The 20,573-nt window shown below is 37.0% G+C and overlaps 1 protein-coding gene across 1 annotated transcript in view; it reads left to right on the forward strand.

The window, feature by feature from the left end:
* Nucleotides 1–20,573, forward strand: part of PKHD1 (PKHD1 ciliary IPT domain containing fibrocystin/polyductin) — a 499,554-nt gene that overhangs the window by 473,962 nt on the left and 5,019 nt on the right. The window contains exons 65-66 of the mRNA XM_021665443.2: nt 5,358–5,516; nt 8,226–8,345. Of these exons, the coding sequence (XP_021521118.2) occupies nt 5,358–5,516; nt 8,226–8,345 (279 nt within the window). The remainder of the gene's footprint in view (nt 1–5,357; nt 5,517–8,225; nt 8,346–20,573) is intronic.

Raw genomic sequence — 20,573 nt, forward strand, 5'->3', positions numbered from 1 at the left:
TGGCTTCACAATCATCCTCTGAAGAATGGAAAAGAAATAGAAAAAGAATAGAGCCACGTAAGCAATTTACACACACCTTGTGTGTCAAAGTGTCCTAATGTAAGTACAGGTTCATGAACAGACATGTGTAGTGTCCTTGACCATAGGATTCCCAATTCCCAGTGATTGTGCCATAAGCTTGAGTTTTTGAATGGATATGTTTTAAAGTGTAAGACAGGCAGGACTACACATTTTATTCTAGATTTGTCTGACATTTAAAAGACCTTTGTCCTTCAATTACATTACTAATTAATTAAGACTACCCAAATACATTATCAAGTTTAATTTAAGGAATAAGTTGTAAAACCAAATGAGAAATGTGTTGTAGACAGAAACTTCTTGGTAACTCCTGTGATTTTGAGCTGGTCTTGGTGTTCACACTTGGTAGACTACTGCTTTCTTGTAGTTTCTACTTAGAGCTTATAAAAATAATTAACTGAAGAATCATCTTGAAAGTTTTCCCTTAGTGTTTTCCACTAAATTATTCATAATTTTCAAGATCAAGTCTGTGAGACTCTTTCAGAATGAGATTTATCAAAGTTTAAGTTTGGAGAAAATAGATGGAGGATAAAAAGAAAGGAAAAATATTAAAGATCTGCATTTCCGTGACCCCTTATTGACATCATGCTGAGTAATGGCACACATCCAGAGAGTAACTCGTTTCCAAGTATATCAATTTCTAGTGCGAGAATGTTTGGGAAAGCAGTGTTTTTTCACACATTTTGGCCAATCAATGAAATTTCTTATTTCCAATAGGCCTCAAAATAATAGGTCTGATGAACATTGATTTATGTTATTGTTGATTCCTTGTGTGTGTGTGTGTGTGTGTGTGCGTGTGTGTGTTTTTTGTTATTTTTAGAGAGGGTCTTACTCTGTCACCCAGTACCCAGGCTGGAGTGCAGTGACTCACTGTAGTCTCAACCTCCCAGGCTCAAGCAGTCCTCCTACCTCAGCCTGCAAAATAGCTGGGAATACAGAAATGTGTGCCACCACACCCAGCTAATTTATTTTATTTGATTTTTTGGTAGATTTGGGGTCTTATCATGCTTCCCAGGCTGATATTAAACTCCTGGGCTCAAGCAGTCCTCCCTTCTTGGCCTCCCGAAGTACTGGCATTATAGGCATGAGCCCCTGTGCCTGGTCTGCTGTTTCATTCATTCATGAATCAAACAGAATTTGCAATCATTTTCACTATTTTCCCTCATCTCTCCAATATGTTAGAGAGAAGAACAAATTATTATTCCTATTTTAGAAATATAGAAAATAGATCCGACCAAGTGTTTATGGAATCCTCTTAAGTCTGATATATTATCAAATCCAGCTCATTTATCACTTCTGAACTTCCTGAGACACTATCAAGAGATAAGGGCTTCTGTAAGTTTGTAGTACTGATTTTGTGGCCAGCCTTTCCACATTCACTATCATTATCATGGTGTAGGCTGTGGATTTTCTGACTATTTCTTGGTGCCATGGGGTTCTCAGCAGGCCCTCAGGGGCTACTGGGCTGAGAAGAGATTAATGTAACCAGGTATCACTCCCCAAATCCCCCACCACCTCCACCACACATACACTTAGCCAGAGAAACTCTACCTGTGGTTGCCAATTCCTTGGCTGGAATATTCTTCCTCTAGACATTCATATGACTCACTCGGCTCATTCGGATTTCTTCTCAAATAATCTCCTCCTCAAAGAGTCCTCTTTTGGATCACTTAGTCTATACCATCCCCAATTCTTCCCCCACTTCCAACCATTCTGTCTTATGACCTCACTGTAGTTTTCTTTATGCACTTATCACTCCCTGGCTTTATAGCATCTACGTATTTATTTGTCTACTGTCTGTGTGCTGGACCCTCCCTTGAGACAAGTTCCAGAGGGACAGGGATTCTGCTTAGTTTGGTATTATATCCCAATGGTGTAGAAAAGCCTGGTGCATCATAGTTACAAATATTTGTTTATCAGTAAGTGAATTTATTGAGATTATTTTTAAGATTGAAGTTTTAAAAATGTTCTGCTGCTAAAATAATTGAAAACCAGTGATTTCCACCCTTGAATTTAGATAATTTCACCTGGTTTCCCTGACCTTAGGTTCTCTGTCATTTTTGTGTTCGACACAGAAATGGACTGACTATATTTTAAGTGGCTCATATCACTTCTCAGTTTAGAATCTTCTTTCTAGGCTGGGCAGTGTGGCTCATGCCTGTAATTCTGGTACTTTGGGAGGCTGAGGCTGAAAGATAGCTTGAGATCAGGAGTTTAAGACTAGCTTGGGCAACATAGCAATACCCCCCTTCTACAATAAATTAACAAAAAATTAGCCAGGCATGGTGGCACATGCCGGTAGTCTCAACCACCTGGCAGGCTGAAGCAGGAGGATCGTATGAGCCCAGGTGTTCAGGTCTACAGTGAGCTATAATTGTGCCACACATTGCACTCAAGTTTGGGTGATAGAGCCAGACCCTGTCTCTATTAAAAAAAAAAAAAATCTTTTCTTCTGTGATACCTCATGCCTTCAGAATGTTCTCTAGGGCCCTTTGCCTGATATTTAATGCTCATCAAAATTGGTCTCAAATTCTTCTAGCATTAAGTTACAGTATTTTTCTGCATAAGTTTCCTAAGTATCAATTGCTATTTTCTCCTCCGTCTTTGTTCATGTCTTTGCACAGCCTCCAAAGGCCCCTCAGATACTTCCTACTCCAGGATGCTTTCCCTAATCATATCAATGGAAAATAAGCGTTCAAAGCAATTGATTTCATTGGCATGTGTCACATTCTGATTTAACAAATATTTGTTATGTGTATCTTATTTCATTTACTAGCTTGTAAATATCTTAAGAATGGGATCAACTTGACCAAGTAAACAATTACTGAGCAATCATTGAAAAATGGATAAAAGTGTAAAGAATTTGTTTTCTACTTCTTTGAATCCCAAGTAAAATCTATTCCCCCATCTCTGGGCCTGATTGAGCTTATTTGGATGCCCATAAAAAGCAATTAGTTGATATCATATAAACTAAATATGGCTCAGATACAAGATGTATACAGAAGAGATTTTGTTATAGTAGCTTTGGGACCAAGTCAGCCAGAAGCAGAGATTGAAGATCTGACAGTGACTTCCAGTAAAATTGTCAGATTCAGCCCAGTGGAAACATAGCAACGAAAAACATGGTGTTTCTTGAGTATATAAAATAAAAACTCTTTTTGCCTGAGTTAAGTGGATGAAAGAAGAAATTTGAATTTTGCTTGTTTGTTTTGAATGAGATGCTTAAAAAATGCTTGCTGTAACTTTTCATAAGCAAGTTTTTTTTATTTTATTTTATTTTATTTTATTTTATTTTTTTTTTTTTTTATTGCATTTTAGGTTTTGGGGTACATGTGAAGAACATGCAAGGTTGTTGCACAGGTGCACACCTGGCAGTATGATTTGCTGCCTCCCTCCCCTTCACCTATATCTGGCATTTCTCCCCATGCTATCCCTCCCCAACTCCCCACCCCCCCCACTATCCCCCCTCCCCCCAACAGACCCCCGTGTATAGTGCTCCCCTCCCTGTGTCCATGTGTTCTCCTTGTTCAACACCCGCCTATGAGTGAGAACATGTGGTGTTTGATTTTGTGTTCTTGTGTCAGTTTGCTAAGAATGATGGTTTCCAGGTTCATCCATGTCCCTACGAAGGATGTGAACTCCTCCTTTTTAATAAACTTGTTTGTATTGAGATATGATTGCCACATGATAAACATATTTAAAGCATACCGTTGGATACATTTTGATGAATGTCTTCTCCCATGAAAGCCTCCTCATAATTAGGGTAATGAATATATTCATCAACCTCAAAATTAAAGACAAGTTTTAAAACAATTTATTTTTAACTATTTATTTTAAACAATTTATTTTTAAAATTAATGTACTATAAAATTAACATTTTTGTATGTGATTTTATTAATTCAAATCCATGTATAGATTCATATAACCATTCCCACAATCAGGATAAAGACTATTTCATCACCCCAAATATCTGTCCTCACATACATGTAGCCTTTCTCCACCATTCGCCTTTGGCAACCACTGATCAGTTCCTTATCTCTGTAGTTTTGTCTTTTCTAGAATGTTATATAAATGGAATCCTGCAAGTATGAACCATTCAGAGATGGACTTCTCTTACTCAGTATAATGCCTTTTATGTTCATTCTAGTTGTCACAGGTTATCATTGTGTGTTTGTTTCTTTTCCTTTTCCTTTCCTTTCTTTCTTTTTTGGCTGAGTACTTTTCCATTGTCTAGAAAAACCATAGTTTATCCATTCCCCTGCTGAAGGACATTTGGGTTGTTTCTGGGTTTCCCTATGTATAGAGCTGCAATAAACATTTGTGTATGGGTTTTTATGCAGACAGGTAACTTTCTTTTTTAGATTATTTTATGCCTCATTTCATATATAATAATGGGATGAGAAATTTTTCTGTTTACAACAAATGGGAGGAGTTTCAGATGGATTTTTAGAGAGTCAAACTCTCTCAATAGGAGGATGCCATCTTGCCCCATCATTCAGAGCTGGTGGTTCTATCTGCCATTGTTCTAGTCCTCCTTTTCCAGATAACATAACCCTTTTTTTTTTATTGCATTTTAGGTTTTGGGGTACATGTGAAGAACATGCAAGATTGTTGCATAGGTGCATACGTGGCAGTGTGATTTGCTGCCTTCCTCCCCTTCACCTATATGTGGCATTTCTCCCCATGCTATCTCTCCCCAACTCCCCACCCCCCGCTGTCCCTCCCCTATTTCCCCCCAACAGACCCCAGTGTATAGTGCTCCCCTCCCTGTGTCCATGTGTTCTCATTGTTCAACACCCGTCTATGAGTGAGAACATGCAGTGTTTGATTTTGTGGAGACGGTATGATGCTGCACTGTCCCTATGCCCCTGTACTGATGTGCTATATGGCATGTATTGAGTAGATACATGCATCGGAGCAAGTAATTTCACACATTCTGGAGCTGAGCATATTTTTGTTCTATTAGTGAAACATGAGTGAAAGAAGCTGAAATTTTACATTGGTATAGAAGGTAGGTTTGAAAATTAAAAGAGAGAATTGGAAGAATTCTCTATCGATAATTGACAGAATTGGAAATAACTATTATGTGTTATTGTTGGAATCTTGTGATTCTCTAGAAATAGAAATCTTGGATTTATAATTTATTTATTAAACTCAGTAAATATATATTGAACACCTACTATGTGCCAGATACTATTATAAATGTTTTATTCCATATTTTAATTATATTAGCATCTTACTAACATATTATTGAAACATCTTTTTTTTCCCCCCCATAGGAGTCAATTTTACAACTCGATCCAAGCCATTTGCTATCTTGCCTGTGACTAGGAAGGAGAAGTCAACCATCATCCTGGCTGCTTCCCTGTCCTCTGTGGTCTCGTGGCTGGCTCTGAGCTGTCTGGTGTGCTGTTGGCTTAAGAGAAGCAAAAGCAGAAGTATGTAGATTTTTGTATTTTGGAATAAAAGTTTCTGAAAAAATGCCATCATGCATAACATACTAGCGATTCATTTTCTTTCTCCAAAGACAAATTTTTGTGAGCTTCTCCAAAATATGAAATTGCACAAAGCCAAATTGTTCAATTACTACATTAGAGACAAGGATTACCTAATCTTAAGTAATAATAGCAATAATAATAAAAACTCATGTTTACTAAATACTCACCGCGGAACAGGTTCTGTGTCTTGTGGCAGCTTCTGCATTTGACCTATTGCAATGTATTGTTTCTGCTCAAGTATGTGAGGAAAACCCAGCCTCACTCAGATATATTATAGAAAAGGGATAGGTATTTTAATAGCCTTTATGGATAATTGTATTTTTTTCCTTATGTTTTTGGCCACATGTATGCCTTCTTTTAAGAAGTGTCTGTTCATGTCCTTTGCTTATTTTTTAAATGAGATTGTTTGCTTTTTTGATATTTGATTTAAGTTCTTACAGATTCTGGATATTAGAGCTTTGTCAGATGCATAGTTTGTGAATATTTTCTCTCATTCTGTTGGTTGTTTGTTTACTCTGTTCATAGTTTATTTTGCTGTGCAGAAGCTTTTTAGATTAATTGGGTCCCACTTGTCTATTTATGTTTTTGTTGCATTTGCTTTTGGAGATTTTATCATGAACTCTTTGCTAAGGCCTATGTCCAGAATTGTATTTCTTAGGTTCTCTTCCAGGGTTTTTATAGTTTTGGATCTTACATTTAAGTCTTTAATCTATTTTAAGTTGAATTTTGCACATAGTGAAAGGGTCAAGTTTCATTATCCTGCATATGGCTAGCCAGCTATCTCAGCACCATTTATTGACTAAAAGTACTTTCCCCATCACTTGTTATTGTTGGCTTTTTTGAAGATCAGATGGTTGTATGTGTGTGCCTTCATTTTCGAGTTCTCTAACCTGTTCCATTGGTCTATGTGTCTATTTTTTTTGCCAGTATCATTCTGTTTTGATTACTGTACCTTTGTAGTATAGTTTGAAGTCTAGTATACAATAAGATACCATGTCATACCAGTCAGAATGGCTATTAAAAAAGTCAAAACAATAACAGATATTGGAGAGGTTGTGGAGAAAAGGGAATGCTGATACACTGTTGGAATGTAAATTAGTTCAGCCACTATTCAAAGCAGTTTGGAGATTTCTCAAATAACTTAAAAGAGAAGTTTTCAACTCAGCAATCCCACTACTGGGCATATACCCAAAAGAATATAAATCATTCTACCAAAAAGACACATGCATTTGTATGTTTATTGCAGCACTATTCATAATAGCAAAGACATGGAACTAACCTAGATGCCCATCAACAGTGGACTGGATAAAGAAATTGTGTTACATATATACCATGGAATAGTATGCAGCCATGAAAAGAATGAAATCACATCTTTTGCAGCAACATGGATGCAGTTGGAGGCCAATAACCTAAGTGAATTAATGCAGGAAGAGAAAACCAAATACTACATGTTCTCTCTTATGAATGGGAGCTAAATAATGAGTACATGCTGGCATAAGGAGAGAAACAATAGACACTAGAACCTACTTGAGTGGGGAAGGTAGGAGGAGAGTAAGGGTTGAAAAAGTACCTATTGGGTACTGTGCTCACTACTTGGGTGATGAAATCACTTGTACACCAAATCCCAGTGATGTTCAATTTACCTGTAACAAACCTATACATGTACCCCCTGAACCTAAAATAAAAGTTGAAAAAGGAAAAAAAGGTCTACTTCCTCCTCCTTAAGTATCTCCTTTTCATGCCACAGTAGAGCATTATTTTGCTTTATATTACAAATTTTTTTGTTTATCCTCTGCCATCCAAACTAGAATAAAAGCTCTATGAGGGTAGAGATCAGATCTTTTATATTCATCCTAGTATTCCCAGAGCCTTGAACAGTGTCTGACATAAGGAATGTAAATATATTTTATATTAATACATTTATTAAATAAATGAATAGAAGATGAAGTATCTCTTCAACCAGGGATAGACTGAAGATATACAATTTTCAATTAAAAGTTCCCCTCATCTTGAGTTCTGTGGTATTGATATCATACTGTAGTTACACAGGTTGTTAACAACGGAGAAGGCTGGGTGAAGGTGCTTGAATCCTCCCTGTGTATTTCTTGACAACTGCCTGTGAACCAATACTCATTTCAAAATTAAAGGTTAAAAAAGTGTTAGTAATATTCTGTCATTAGCTAATCAGCTCTGTCCAACGGAAGTGTAACATGAGCCGCAAATGCAAGGCACATATGTAATTTTTTAGTAGCCATTTAACATAATATATCAAGAATATTATTTCAACATGCAATGAATATAAAAACATTAGGTAGTTTATATTTTTCTCAAAATTGAATGTGTACATTATACTTATAATACATCTCAATTTGAACTAGTAACATTTTAAGTGATGAGTAGCCACAGGTGGCTGCTACTTGTATCAGACAGGACAGTTTTATACCATAAAATTGATGGTCAGTATATAGGATTTGATGCCATTATTTCTTGAACTCTGAATATGTTATGTGCATTCTATTGCATGTATATGATAATTATGGGACAAGGGTACATACAAGGGAAACACCTAAATGTTGATGGTCTTACTTACAAATAAAAATGTTCTTTTTATCTGAACAAAAAATCCCTTCTTTTTTTCCATTAATACAGAAATGAAACCGGAAGAGATTCCTGAATCCCAGACTAATAATCAAAATAATCATATCCACATCTCATCCGAATGCCAAGAATCACAAGGGACCAAAAAAGAAGACACTGTGGTGGGAGAAGGTAAGCTCAGAGGGTGGAGATGATCCCCACAGGAGAGACCCACTGTGGTCGGACTGAGCCTCTCTCTCCTTCAGTTCTGTTTCTGAAGCAATTTAGTTTATAGACCTGTCTTAGTCTTTGTTACTTTCCTTCAGGGAAATTATACTCCAGCAGAAAAATACACAGGTCTGGCTGATTCACTCAGCTGTCCATCAGTTATTTGAATTGACATTTATATATATTTTTTAGTAGAAGATCATTGATTTAACATTTGAGTTCGTTACACAGAGGAAGGGGGAAACCAGAATATAGGCATATAATCTTTCCTTTAGCTATTGCAAAGCTGCCAATTTGGCAACATTATGAATTTGGGAAAGAAGAGTACAGTTGCCAAATGCCAACTATGCAAATTAGATTGAGTACAGAACCGTTGACAAATGAGTCAGCTTTGTTAAGCTGTGCTTTTGTTCAGTTGCACTTTTAGCAAAATGTATGATTTGCCAACATGGTGTGTTATGCCAGATGATATTACTTGTTATATTGTTAAATTGCCGTTAGAATTAGTGCTAAACAGAGAAAAGATAAGCAGTTGCCTGGGACGAATGCTTTGCTCTCGTCCTACAAAGAATGTTGCAAATAGGAAGACTGGGCAGAGTACAAGATGGCTTTGCCAAATGTGAGTATAATACATGAAATATATTCATATAATTTCCATGGGCCTGAAACATTTTAAAACGTGTACTCTAAAGAGTCAATTATCACATTTTCTACTTGAAAAGGCATACCAATCTTAGTGGTTCTGAATGTGTGTTTAAGCAAAAAATAATAGCAGTCCAATGTTATTCTCCCTTTAAGTAGCTAAGTGAGATCTTGCATGTGTGTTTTATATGCGTGTGTGTGTGCATGCATGAGCATGTGTGTTTATCAGTTTGTTTGTATATTTTTCCATAAAGGAAATAAACATGTGTTTTGTTTTGTTTTTAATTTTCCCAACATGTTAGCCACATTTTGGCTCCTAGACCTGCACCAAAAAATGGTAGAGGGTATGGGGTGTACATGGGAATGGTATTGAACAAAATAGAGAATGAGAGAAGGGGACAGGGATTATTTCAAGATTCCATCTAAGATTATTCTAATTTAGGTTTTTAGAAGCCTCTTGTCCATATTATTGCATGTAAACTCAGGACAGATGTTTGAATGCTGCCATCTGAATAGCTCTTAATATTTTGCTGCCATCTCCAGTGAATGGCAGGAGTGGTGCTAATCTCTCCCTTAATCTCATAGGGCAATCTATGTGAATCTCAGTGGCCCACTTAAATTAGCTACATTAAGCAGTCCACAGTGCCTGACTGTTTTATTAAGGAACTTTTTTAATGTGGTGGCTTATTAATAAATTATTAGGAATGAGACAGGGACAGGGCTCCTGTGGAAAAGTTTAGATTGATGAGAGGGGAGCATCAAAGAGGCCATTTTATTAGGACATCCAAATTAAAAATGGAAGGATGTGTTATCCGAATCCTCCTCTGGGGATCACAGCAGATGTGTTTCCTTATCTTCTAAGCTTTGTACAAATCTGAAGAGTATTGTTTTGAAGACAAATCATGAGGCATCTCCTCCTTTTCTTTGGAAATTATTACCAGCTGTGAAACACCTAATTATTGGTGGCTTTAAATAAATTTTGTTTTATTCTATTATTGCCATGGCACTTAAGTTTCCCTTTTTTATCTCTGTGTTTTTAGGCTTTTAACATTTGCAGATAAAGTGATTGGCTGTCACTTTCTTCAGCACTTTGCCTTCACAAAGCACTACCATAGCACTTAACATTATTGAACTGTTGGAACTGAGCATGATTACTAGATTCAGATTGTAGATTTACCACATTATAGTTTTTACCAAAAATTGCATGGATATAGTTGGGGTGCTAGAAATTTGTGGCGGGAGAAGAAGAGTAAAGTATACATCCCTCCTATTTTACTGTTGCCCGGGTTTTTGATATCCAGAGCCATCCAAGCCCTCTTTTAAAATCCATATCTGCTCACGTCACTCTGCTAATCATAAGATTTAATGAATTCTCATTGTCAGTTGGAGAATCAGGATAGTGTGACAGTTAGGAGCATGGAACCCAGAAGTCCAGCAGACTGGGTTTAAATATGACTCCCTGTTGACAGACTTCGTGGCCTCAAGTAAGAGGAACTAACTTCTCTCTGTGTCTTTCAGTGTCCTCATAAGTAGCATGGCCCTAATAATACTGGCCATTCTTATGCTTATTATACAGAGTAAGTGAATTAATGTCAGTAAAGAGCACAGAACAATTTCAGGCATACCATGTGTGCTATTTACGTGTTACTTATTATTGGTTTAGAAAATGTTATTTAAGATTCAAAGTCCTCTAAGCCTTGACTCTATCCAATATTTCTTACCTTATGTTGGGTTTCACCCTTTTGCCCTTGCTTACCCTCACCAAACCAACTCACCATCTCGGGATTAGTCTAACATCTCCCCTCATTTACTTGCAGTCTCTTCCGGTTGGATGGCTTTTCTTCACCTGTTAAAACCTGCTCAAGCTTTGAGCAGTAACTGAGCTGCATTTTTTTTTTTCAGAATGTTTATAACACAAAGGAATGATAAACGTTTGAGGTGATGAACATGTTCACTACCCTGATTTGATCATTATACATTGTATAAATGTATTGAAATATCACTCTGGGCCCGATGCAGTGGCTCACACCTGTAATCCCAGAACTTTGGGAGGCTGAGGGCTTCATCTCCCAGTAAATATTAAATAAGGATTGATTTATCTTCTGATGTTTATTTAGCATCTTATAAGGCTCCATCTGTATTGTTATAAAGAGATGATATCTAGTCCTCTGTCCTTTATGAATTTTCAATGTGGTTGGGATACAAGAGTAATATTTGGGGGAAAATTAGAGACCAATCCCAGGCAATACACAATTAAGTATAAGGCAGTCACAACAGTGTGTATTTAAGAATTTAAATATGGGAGAGAATGCTAAAGGACATAAAGAATACCATTGTCCTAAGTTACACATTTAGCCCCTCGAATTCATAAATCATGTCACACTGTTTCAAATCCCATTTGCAAAGGGCTTAGTTATCCAGTTTATATAAACTCAGGTTTGTAGAAATGCCAGGGAAAGAGTCCTGCTTTGCTCTGTCAGAACTCAGTTTTGTTTCACACCTTCTCACCTGTTTCCTTGTTCCTCTAAATTGGTTAGTAGCCCCTGAATCTTCTAGACTGAAGATATACAATCTTCAATTAAAAGTTCCCCTCATCTTGAGTTCTGTGGTATTGATATCATACTGTAGTTACACAGGTTGTTAACAATGGAGAAGGCTGGGTGAAGGTGCTTGAATCCTCCCTGTGTATTTCTTGACAACTGCCTGTGAACCAATACTCATTTCAAAATTAAAGGTTAAAAAAGTGTTAGTAATATTCTGTCATTAGCTAATCAGCTCTGTCCAACGGAAGTGTAACATGAGCCGCAAATGCAAGGCACATATGTAAATTTTTAGTAGCCATTTAACATAATATATCAAGAATATTATTTCAACATGCAATGAATATAAAAACATTAGGTAGTTTATATTTTTCTCAAAATTGAATGTGTACATTATACTTATAATACATCTCAATTTGAACTAGTAACATTTTAAGTGATGAGTAGCCACAGGTGGCTGCTACTTGTATCAGACAGGACAGTTTTATACCATAAAATTGATGGTCAGTCTATAGGATTTGATGCCATTATTTCTTGAACTCTGAGTATGTTATGTGCATTCTATTGCATGTATATGATAATTATGGGACAAGGGTACATACAAGGGAAACAACTAAATGTTGATGGTCTTACTTACAAATAAAAATGTTCTTTTTATCTGAACAAAAAAATCCCTTCTTTTTTTCCATTAATACAGAAATGAAACCTGAAGAGATTCCTGAATCCCAGACTAATAATCAAAATAATCATATCCACATCTCATCCAAATGCCAAGACAGAGTTATCTTTAACTCCTAGTTCTCCCTTTACCAGCCTGTCCTCTTGCTTGTCAAGTTTTATAGATTCTTTCTCTCCAGTGTCTGTTTTTTTCTCTCTCCTCCTCTATACTTCATTTCACAGGTATATCTTCAGTTCAGTTTTATTTTATACACTCCTTACAGGTGTCTACTCCTTCATCCCTATCTCTTTTCCCTCCAAGACAGTATTTCCTATGTACAACATAGGCTTCCTCACATCAAAATGTCTTTCTCTAACGTATCCACATATCAAAGTCTTGCTGCTATGGTTTGGCGGTGGCCTTACTCAAATCTCCTCTTTAATTGTAACTCCCACAATTCCCATGTCATGGGAAGGACCCAGTGGGAGGTGATTGAATTTTGGGGCTGATCTTTCCTGCGATATTCTTGTGACAATGAATGAGTCTTAAGAGATCTGATAGTTTTAAAAATGGAAGTTTCTCTGCACAAACTCTCTTTGCCTGCTGCCATCCAGGTAAGATGTGACTTGCTCCTCCTTGCGTTCCACCATGATTTTGAGGCCTCCCCAGCCAAGTGGAACTGTGAGTCCAGTTAAACCTCTTTCTTTTTAAAATTGCCCAGGCTTGGGTATGTCTTTATCAGCAGCATGAAAATGGACTAATACACTCCTACTGATTCCAGTCCATATCATATACTTTTTCTTTTTTTCAAATTTCCTTATCTAGAAGGAGTAGTTCCCTTCTCTCAACTTTTATAATACTTCTCACTTTCTTGTTTAATACCTTTTATATGTAATATAATTATTTGTGTTCATCTTATCCAGATCCTTTGGTATAAATTCTGTATCTTTTATGATCCCAATACCACTGTTACCACAGAGATTTAGGATATTATACCACCGATAACTATTACTGAGTGAATGATGAAGACCTGATGAAGTGAGTCCTTTTCTTTCCATTTTCATTTTCCAGAGACCCTTGGATTCCAGTAGTTATTACAATTGCTGGGAAAAAAAGACCTGCCCCTGCCCCTCTTCTAAAAGAAATGTATTAATAGAAATTTTATCCAGGTTCACCAACTGTGCAACAGGATGATGAATGCTCAATTTTGGGGGGTCCTAACAGTGGGCAAAGTATGACTTCTTGCTTCCAGATAATGCTTTCTGCTGGTTACTTTAGCTTCCTCTTCCAGTTTTCTTGCCACCACCTTTGTGTTTGCAGGATAGCCACAGCTGCTGATGACCTGAGTATTGCTTTATCCAAATTATGGACTAATCTTTGTCCACATCCACTTTTCTTTATGGAATCCATGCATCAAATGTTGGAAATGGAAAAGTGAAGTGTAAGAAAAGACTGGCTATTATGCACATGTGACTATGAACATCTACTTCAAAGATTTCTTATCTCTACCACCTTAGAGGTACACTGACTGTATATGGTGCATTTTGTAAATATAAAATATAAAGGACTGTCACTTTACCTTCTGTTAATATGAATGTATAAGAATGACAAGGAGAGGGGAGGACAGAGATAGCTTCATTTGGAAGCAAAGGAGCTGAGAACTAGAAATTGTCTCAAGTGCTCAGGAAAGCAAAACTATGTTTGAAAATTATGAATAAATAACATGTCCATGTCATATAATAAAAAATGAACATTTTCTACTTTAAGACATGAATAAAATATAGTAGTTGTCCCACAGGAAAATTTAAAAAATAATCAGGAATAACAGTATGCCCACTAAGAGCCTGGTATGGTGGTATACACCTGTATTTCCAACTATTCAGGAGACTGAGGTAGAAGGATTGCATGAGCCTAAGGGTTTGAGGCTGCAGTGAACTATGATTGTGCCTGTGAATATCTATTGCACTCCAACCTGGGCAACATAATGAAATCCTAGCCTCTCAAAAAATATTTTTTAAAGGATGAGGAGTTCCAATTCTGTTTTTAACCAAGATCCAATACCATAATTAATAATGGAATATTAGAGGAATTCATTTTCAAATATGGAAAAAACACCTAACTCATTCTTACCATAATTTTATAACATATATTTTGGAAACCTAAGAAACACAGCATATATAAAACAAAGTGGCCAGGTGTGGTAGCTCACGCCTGTAATCCCAGCACTTTGGGAGGCCGAAGTGGGCAGATCTCCTAAGGGCAGGAGTTCAAGACCAGCCTGGCCAACATGGTGAAACCCTGTCTCTACTAAAAATATAAAAAAGACATATATGAGGCCAACAAACATATGAAAAATGCTCATCATCACTGATCATTAGAGAAATGAAAATCAAAACCACATTAAGGTATCATCTCATGCCAGTTAGAATGGTGATCATTAAAAAATTGGGAGACAACAGATGCTGGAGAGGATGTGGAGAAATAGGAACACTCTTACACAATTGGTGGGAGTATAAATTAGTTCAACTATTGTGGAAGACAGTGTGGCAATTCCTCAAGGATCTAGAAATAGAAATTCCATTTGATCCAGTAATCCCATTACTGGGTATATAGCAAAAGGACTATAAATCATTCTCTTATAAAGACATATGCACACGTATTTCACTGCAGCCCTGTGTACAATAGCAAAGACCTGGAACCAACCCAAATGCCCATCAATGATAGACTAGACAAAGAAAATATGGCACATATACACCATGGAATACTATGCAGCCATAAAAAATGATGAGTTCGTGTCCTTTGTAGGGACTTGGATGAATCTAGAAACCATCATTCTCAGCAAACTGACACAAGAACAGAAAACCTAACACCTCATGTTCTCACTCATAGGTGGATGAGAACACATGGACTCAGGGAGAGAAGCATCACATACTGGGGGCAGTTGGGGGCTGCTAGGGGAGACAGCGGGTGGTGGGGAGGGTGGGGAGGGATAATATGGGGAGAAATGCCAGATATAGATGACGGGGGAATAGAGGCAGCAAACCACCTGGTTATTATGTATACACCTATGCAATAATGCTGCATGACCTGCACATGTACCACAGAACCTAAAGTAAAAAAAAATAAAAAATTAGCTGGCCCCAGTGGCATGTGCCTGTAGTCCCAGCTCCTTGGGAGGCTGAGGCTGGAGAATTGCTTGAACCCAAAAGATGGAGGTTGCAGTGAGCCAAGACCATGCCACTGCACTCCAGCCTGGGTGACAGAGGGATACTCCATCTCAAAAAATAAAAATAAAAATGATAAAAATAAAACAAATTAAGAGGACAGTGTTGGAAGTTATTTGCAGATGATATACTTTTTAAAGGATAACTTAAAAGATGCAACCTTTAACTACCATGATTTAAAAATATTTTGAATAACTTACTCAAATATAATGTCAGTCCAAAAAATATATAGGTCAATGGTAAATAGTTGAAAAAAATAAAAAAATGTACAATCAAGACCAAAGGATATACTGCCTTGAAAAAGTCTTAACCAGTGTTATGTTGAACCTATATAAAAATAAAGTATATTTTATTAAATAGTATAAAGAGAAGACTTGAATACATAGAGAATTATAATGTTTCCTAATTGGAATGCCTCCTAATCTAATTGATTGACTATTATTCCAAGTACCTCAGTTATTCTCAAGTAAATGGGATTAATGCAATTCCAATCATTCTTTGCAATATTGAATAGCATAAGATGGATTCCAAAGTTCATCAGAAAATATAGGTTAATGATACCAAGTCAATTTTTTTTTATTGTACTTTAAGCTCTGGGGTACATGTGCTCATCCTGCAGGATTGTTGCATAGGTACACATATGCTGTGATGGTTTGCTGTCTCCATTCCCCCTTCAACTACATCAGCAATTTCTCCTGGTATTATCCCTCCCTAATGCCTCTGCCCCCCCACTGTCCCTCCCCTCCCCATGGCCCCCCACCTTCTAGTCCATCCCAGTGTGAGATGTTCCCCTCCCTGTGCCCATGTGTTCTAATTGTTCATCATCTGCCTATGAGTGAAAACATGCGGTGTTTGGTTTTCAGTTCTTGTGTCAGTTTGCTGAAAATGATGGTTTCCAGATTCATCCATGTCCCTACAAAGGACACTAACTTGTTGTTTTTTATGACTGTATAGTATTCCATGGTGTTTATGTGCCACATTTTCTTTGTCCAGTCTATCATTGATGGGCATTTGGGTTGGTTCCAGGTCTTTGCTATTGTAAACAGTGCTATAATGAACATACGTGTGCATGTCTTTATAATAGAACAATTTATAATCCTTTGGATATATCCCCAGTAATGGGATTGCTGAGTCAAATGGAATTTCTATTTCTAGATCCTTGAGGAATTGCCATACTGTCTTCCATAATGGTTGAAGTAATTTATAATCCCGCCGACAGTGTAATAGCGTTTCTTTTTCTCTACATCCTCTCCAGCATCTGATTTTTTAATGATCGCCATTCTAACTGGTGTGAGATGGTATCTGAATGTGGTTTTGATTTGCATTTCTCTAATGACCAGTGATTATAAGCATTTTTTAATATGTTGACTGCATAAATGTCTTCTTTTGAAAAGTGTCTGTTCATATGCTTTGCCCCTTTTGAATGGGTTTGTTTTTTTCTTGTACATCTGCTCTAGTTCTTTGTAGATTCTGGATATTAGCCCTTTGTTAGATTGGTAGTTTGCAAAATTTTTTTCCCATTCTGTTGGTTGCCAGTTCACTCTAATGATTGTTTTTTTTTGTTGTGCTGAAACTCTTAAGTTTAATTAGATCCCATTTGTCTAGTTTGGCTTTTGTTGCCATTGTTTTTGGTGTTTTAGTCATGAAGTCCTTGCCTGTGCCTATGTCCTGAATGGTGTTGCCTAGGTTTTCTTCTAGGGTTTTTATGGTGTTAGTTCTTATGTTTAAATCCTTAATTCATCTGCAGTTAATTTTTGTGTAAGGAGTAAGAAAGCGGTCCAGTTTTAACTTCCTGCACATGGCTAGCCAGTTTTCCCAACACCATTTATTAAACAGGGAATCCTTTCTGCGTTCCTTGTTTTTGTCCGGTTTGTCAAAGATCAGATGGTTGTAGATGTGTGATGTTGCTTCTGAGGTCTCTGTTCTGTTCCATTGGTCTATATCTCTGTTTTAGTACCAGTACCATGATTTTTTGATTACTGTAGCCTTCTAGTATAGTTTGAAGTCAGGTAGCGTGATGCCTCCAGCTCTATTCTTTTTGCTTAGGGTTGTCTTGGCTATGCAGGCTCTCTTTTGGTTCCATATGAAGTTTAAGGTGGTTTTTTCCAGTTCTGTGAAAAAGGTCAATGGTAGCTTGATGGGGTAGCTTTGAATCTATAAATTACTTTGGGCAATATGGCCATTTTCATGATACTGATGCTTCCTAACCAAGAAACATGGAATGTTTTTCCATCTGTTTGTGTCCTCTCTTATTTCCTTGAGCAGTGGTTTGTAGGTCTCCTTGAAGAGGTCTTTTACATCCTTTGTTAGTTGTATTCCTAGATAATTTATTCCCTTTGCAGCAGTTGTGAATGGGAGTTCACTCATGATTTGGCTGTCTGTTGTTAGTATATAGGAATGCTTGTGATTTCTGCACATTGATTTTGTATCCTGAGACTGCAGAAGTTGCTTATCAGGTTAAGGAGGTTTCGGGCTGAGATGATGGGGTCTTTTAAATATACGATTATGTCACCTGCAAATAGAGACAATTTGACTTCCTCTTTTCCTAATTGAATATCCTTTATTTCTTTTTCTTGGCTGATTGCTCTGGCTAGAACTTCCAATATTATATTGAATAGCAGTGGTGAGAGAGGGCATCCTTGTCTAGTGCCAGTTTTCAAAGGGAATTCTTCCAGGTTTGCCCATTCCATATGATATTGGTTGTGGATTTGTCATAAATAGCTTTTATTATTTTGAAATACATTCCATTGATAACCTAGTTCATTGAGAGTTTTTAGCATAAAGGGTTGTTGAATTTTGTTGAAGGCCTTCTCTGCATCTATTGAGATAATCATGTGGTTTTTGTCTTGGTTCTGTTTATGTGATGGATTGTGTTTACAGATTTGCAGATGTTGAACCAGCCTTGCATCCCTAGGATGAAACCTACTTAAGTGTGATGGATAAGCTTTTTGATGTGCTCTTGCATTCAGTTTGCCAGTATTTTATTGAAGACTTTTGCATCAATGTTCATCATGGATACTGGCCTGAAGTTTTCTTTTTTAGTTGTGTCTCTGCCAGGTTTGGTATCAGGATGACGTTGGTCTCATAAAATGAGTCAAGGAGGATTCCCTCTTTTTGTATTGTTTGAAATAGTTTCAAAAGAAATAATACCAGCTCCTCTTCGTACATCTGGTAGAATTCGGCTGTGAAACCATTAATTTTTTAAAATAAATAGATTTTATGGTAGTGGAAACGGGTAGCCCTATCAGGGAAATAATATTTATGTCACTATTCTTAAGTTAATGTGATTCTGTTATAAGAATATATGGACGCATTATTGGAAATAGCCCTGATTAGGTAGATGTAGATATCATATATAGTTAGGTAGATGGATGTTAGATACAGAAATGAAATATATAATAAAAGAGAAAATAAAAGTAAATATAAAGGAAAACAGTTTATAAAAGGTTTAGTAAACTTGACTATTTAAAACATTTATCAGTCTAGATTCACATTTTATAAAATATAACAAAGGAAGTTCCATATGGATTAATGAGTTAAATTAGGTTTACTAAAACACATCAACTTCTAGAGTATCATAGAAACAATAAAATGCAGATTACTTATGATATAATGTGGGGCTACAGGCATTTTTCCTTTTTATTTTTCTCTAATTTTTATGCCTCCTCATTTGTCATGTATTGCTTATTAAAAAGAAATAATATTTTTTTACTTAAAGGAACAAATTCTCTAGACAAGACAGAAGCATTAGTATTTAACTATGGCGTATACATTCCCTAATATGTAGACAGGACTATTGCTCCTTACTGACAAATGAGAAATTCTTGTTGGTTGATCAGTTGCTCATCCCTCTGCTTCAGATCCTGTTTAGGTTCAAAGGTCCAGGCAATTATATTGGGCTTGCTATACTGATTCCAGATTATCCAAAACTGAATGTTGCACCTAGAACTAGGCTAAAAAATATGAATGAGGGGTAGGAGGTAGGTAGAGAGAGAGTGGGGAGATTCATTGTTCATAAGCTCATTGAGAAAGAAGCCAGTGACCGGTACCCACACAAATTTTAAAAGTCACAGGCACAGTGCATATGTGCCGCTTAAGAAAGTTGTGGAAGTTGAAAGAGGCTAAAGATAGCTGGAAAAGCTGTAGCTGACTATGGGTGGATCTGAAAGAACCCCAGAACCAGTGAGTCTTCCTTTCTGTAGAGAAGAGATATATGTTCTCCATATTGTACCCCATTTTCCCTAAAACTTGATCAAATCCACCAGTGGGATTCTAAGAGGCATGAGGAACAGTTTAAAATCCCATCTTTTCTTTTTAATTGGGACTCATCAACAAGGCAGAGGTGGAAAGGAGGCATGCCAATTCATATGTTTTGATGCTATCCTTCCTTCCCTAAAACCCAAACATTCAGCCGAATGCCTTAGGACACGTATCTGCTGTAAATTCATTTTTTATCTAATTTGTCTGAGATCTAAGCTTCCTGTGGAGGTCCGAGATCAAAGGATTTGATTCCTTCTGATGTCGGCGCTGACACATAATGTGTGCTGACTTAGTTCTGTCTATAACCTCACAGTGGGAGGCGGCCAGCCTCCCTGGGCACCTTTACACAGTGAACTTTCATTTCGGCTGGGGAGTCTGTCAGGTATGTTGCTGATTGGAGCTGCCATGTAAATAATTCATGGGAGAGTTTTAAATGTTTTGGGGTCTGCAGAGGAAAGCTATGCTTGTGTTAGTCTTTCATGAATAGATGCGGACTTAAAGAAGAAAGGGGAAAAGATTTCCAACGAAGGTCTCTCAAAAACAAGATAACAGTATCTTCAATGGATTGAAAATAGGCAACTTGCAGTGTTTGATTCCTCTTATGTGAAGTGCTATTGGTTTTACCAAGGGATTAAAATTCAAAGCCTTTTTTGCCTTTTTAAAGTTTGCTTCTACCTGACAATTTACTATTCTTGTTCTTTGGTTATTTGCTGATCCTGATAAACTATGTCTTTTCCACCTGGTGGGAGCAGTAATTATGGAGATGATGCCAAGCTCAGTGCTTGGCCAAGGGCTGGGCATAATGAGGGAGCAAGGCTGATGACACACAAAAATTTCTTCCTTGAAGGAACTCAGATTCCTAAGAGGA

Source organism: Aotus nancymaae, unplaced genomic scaffold, assembly GCF_030222135.1.
Source record: "Aotus nancymaae isolate 86718 unplaced genomic scaffold, 86718_ANA_hifiasm-v0.15.2.pri h1tg000040l, whole genome shotgun sequence".
In the NCBI taxonomy this organism is placed as follows: Eukaryota; Metazoa; Chordata; class Mammalia; order Primates; family Aotidae; genus Aotus; species Aotus nancymaae.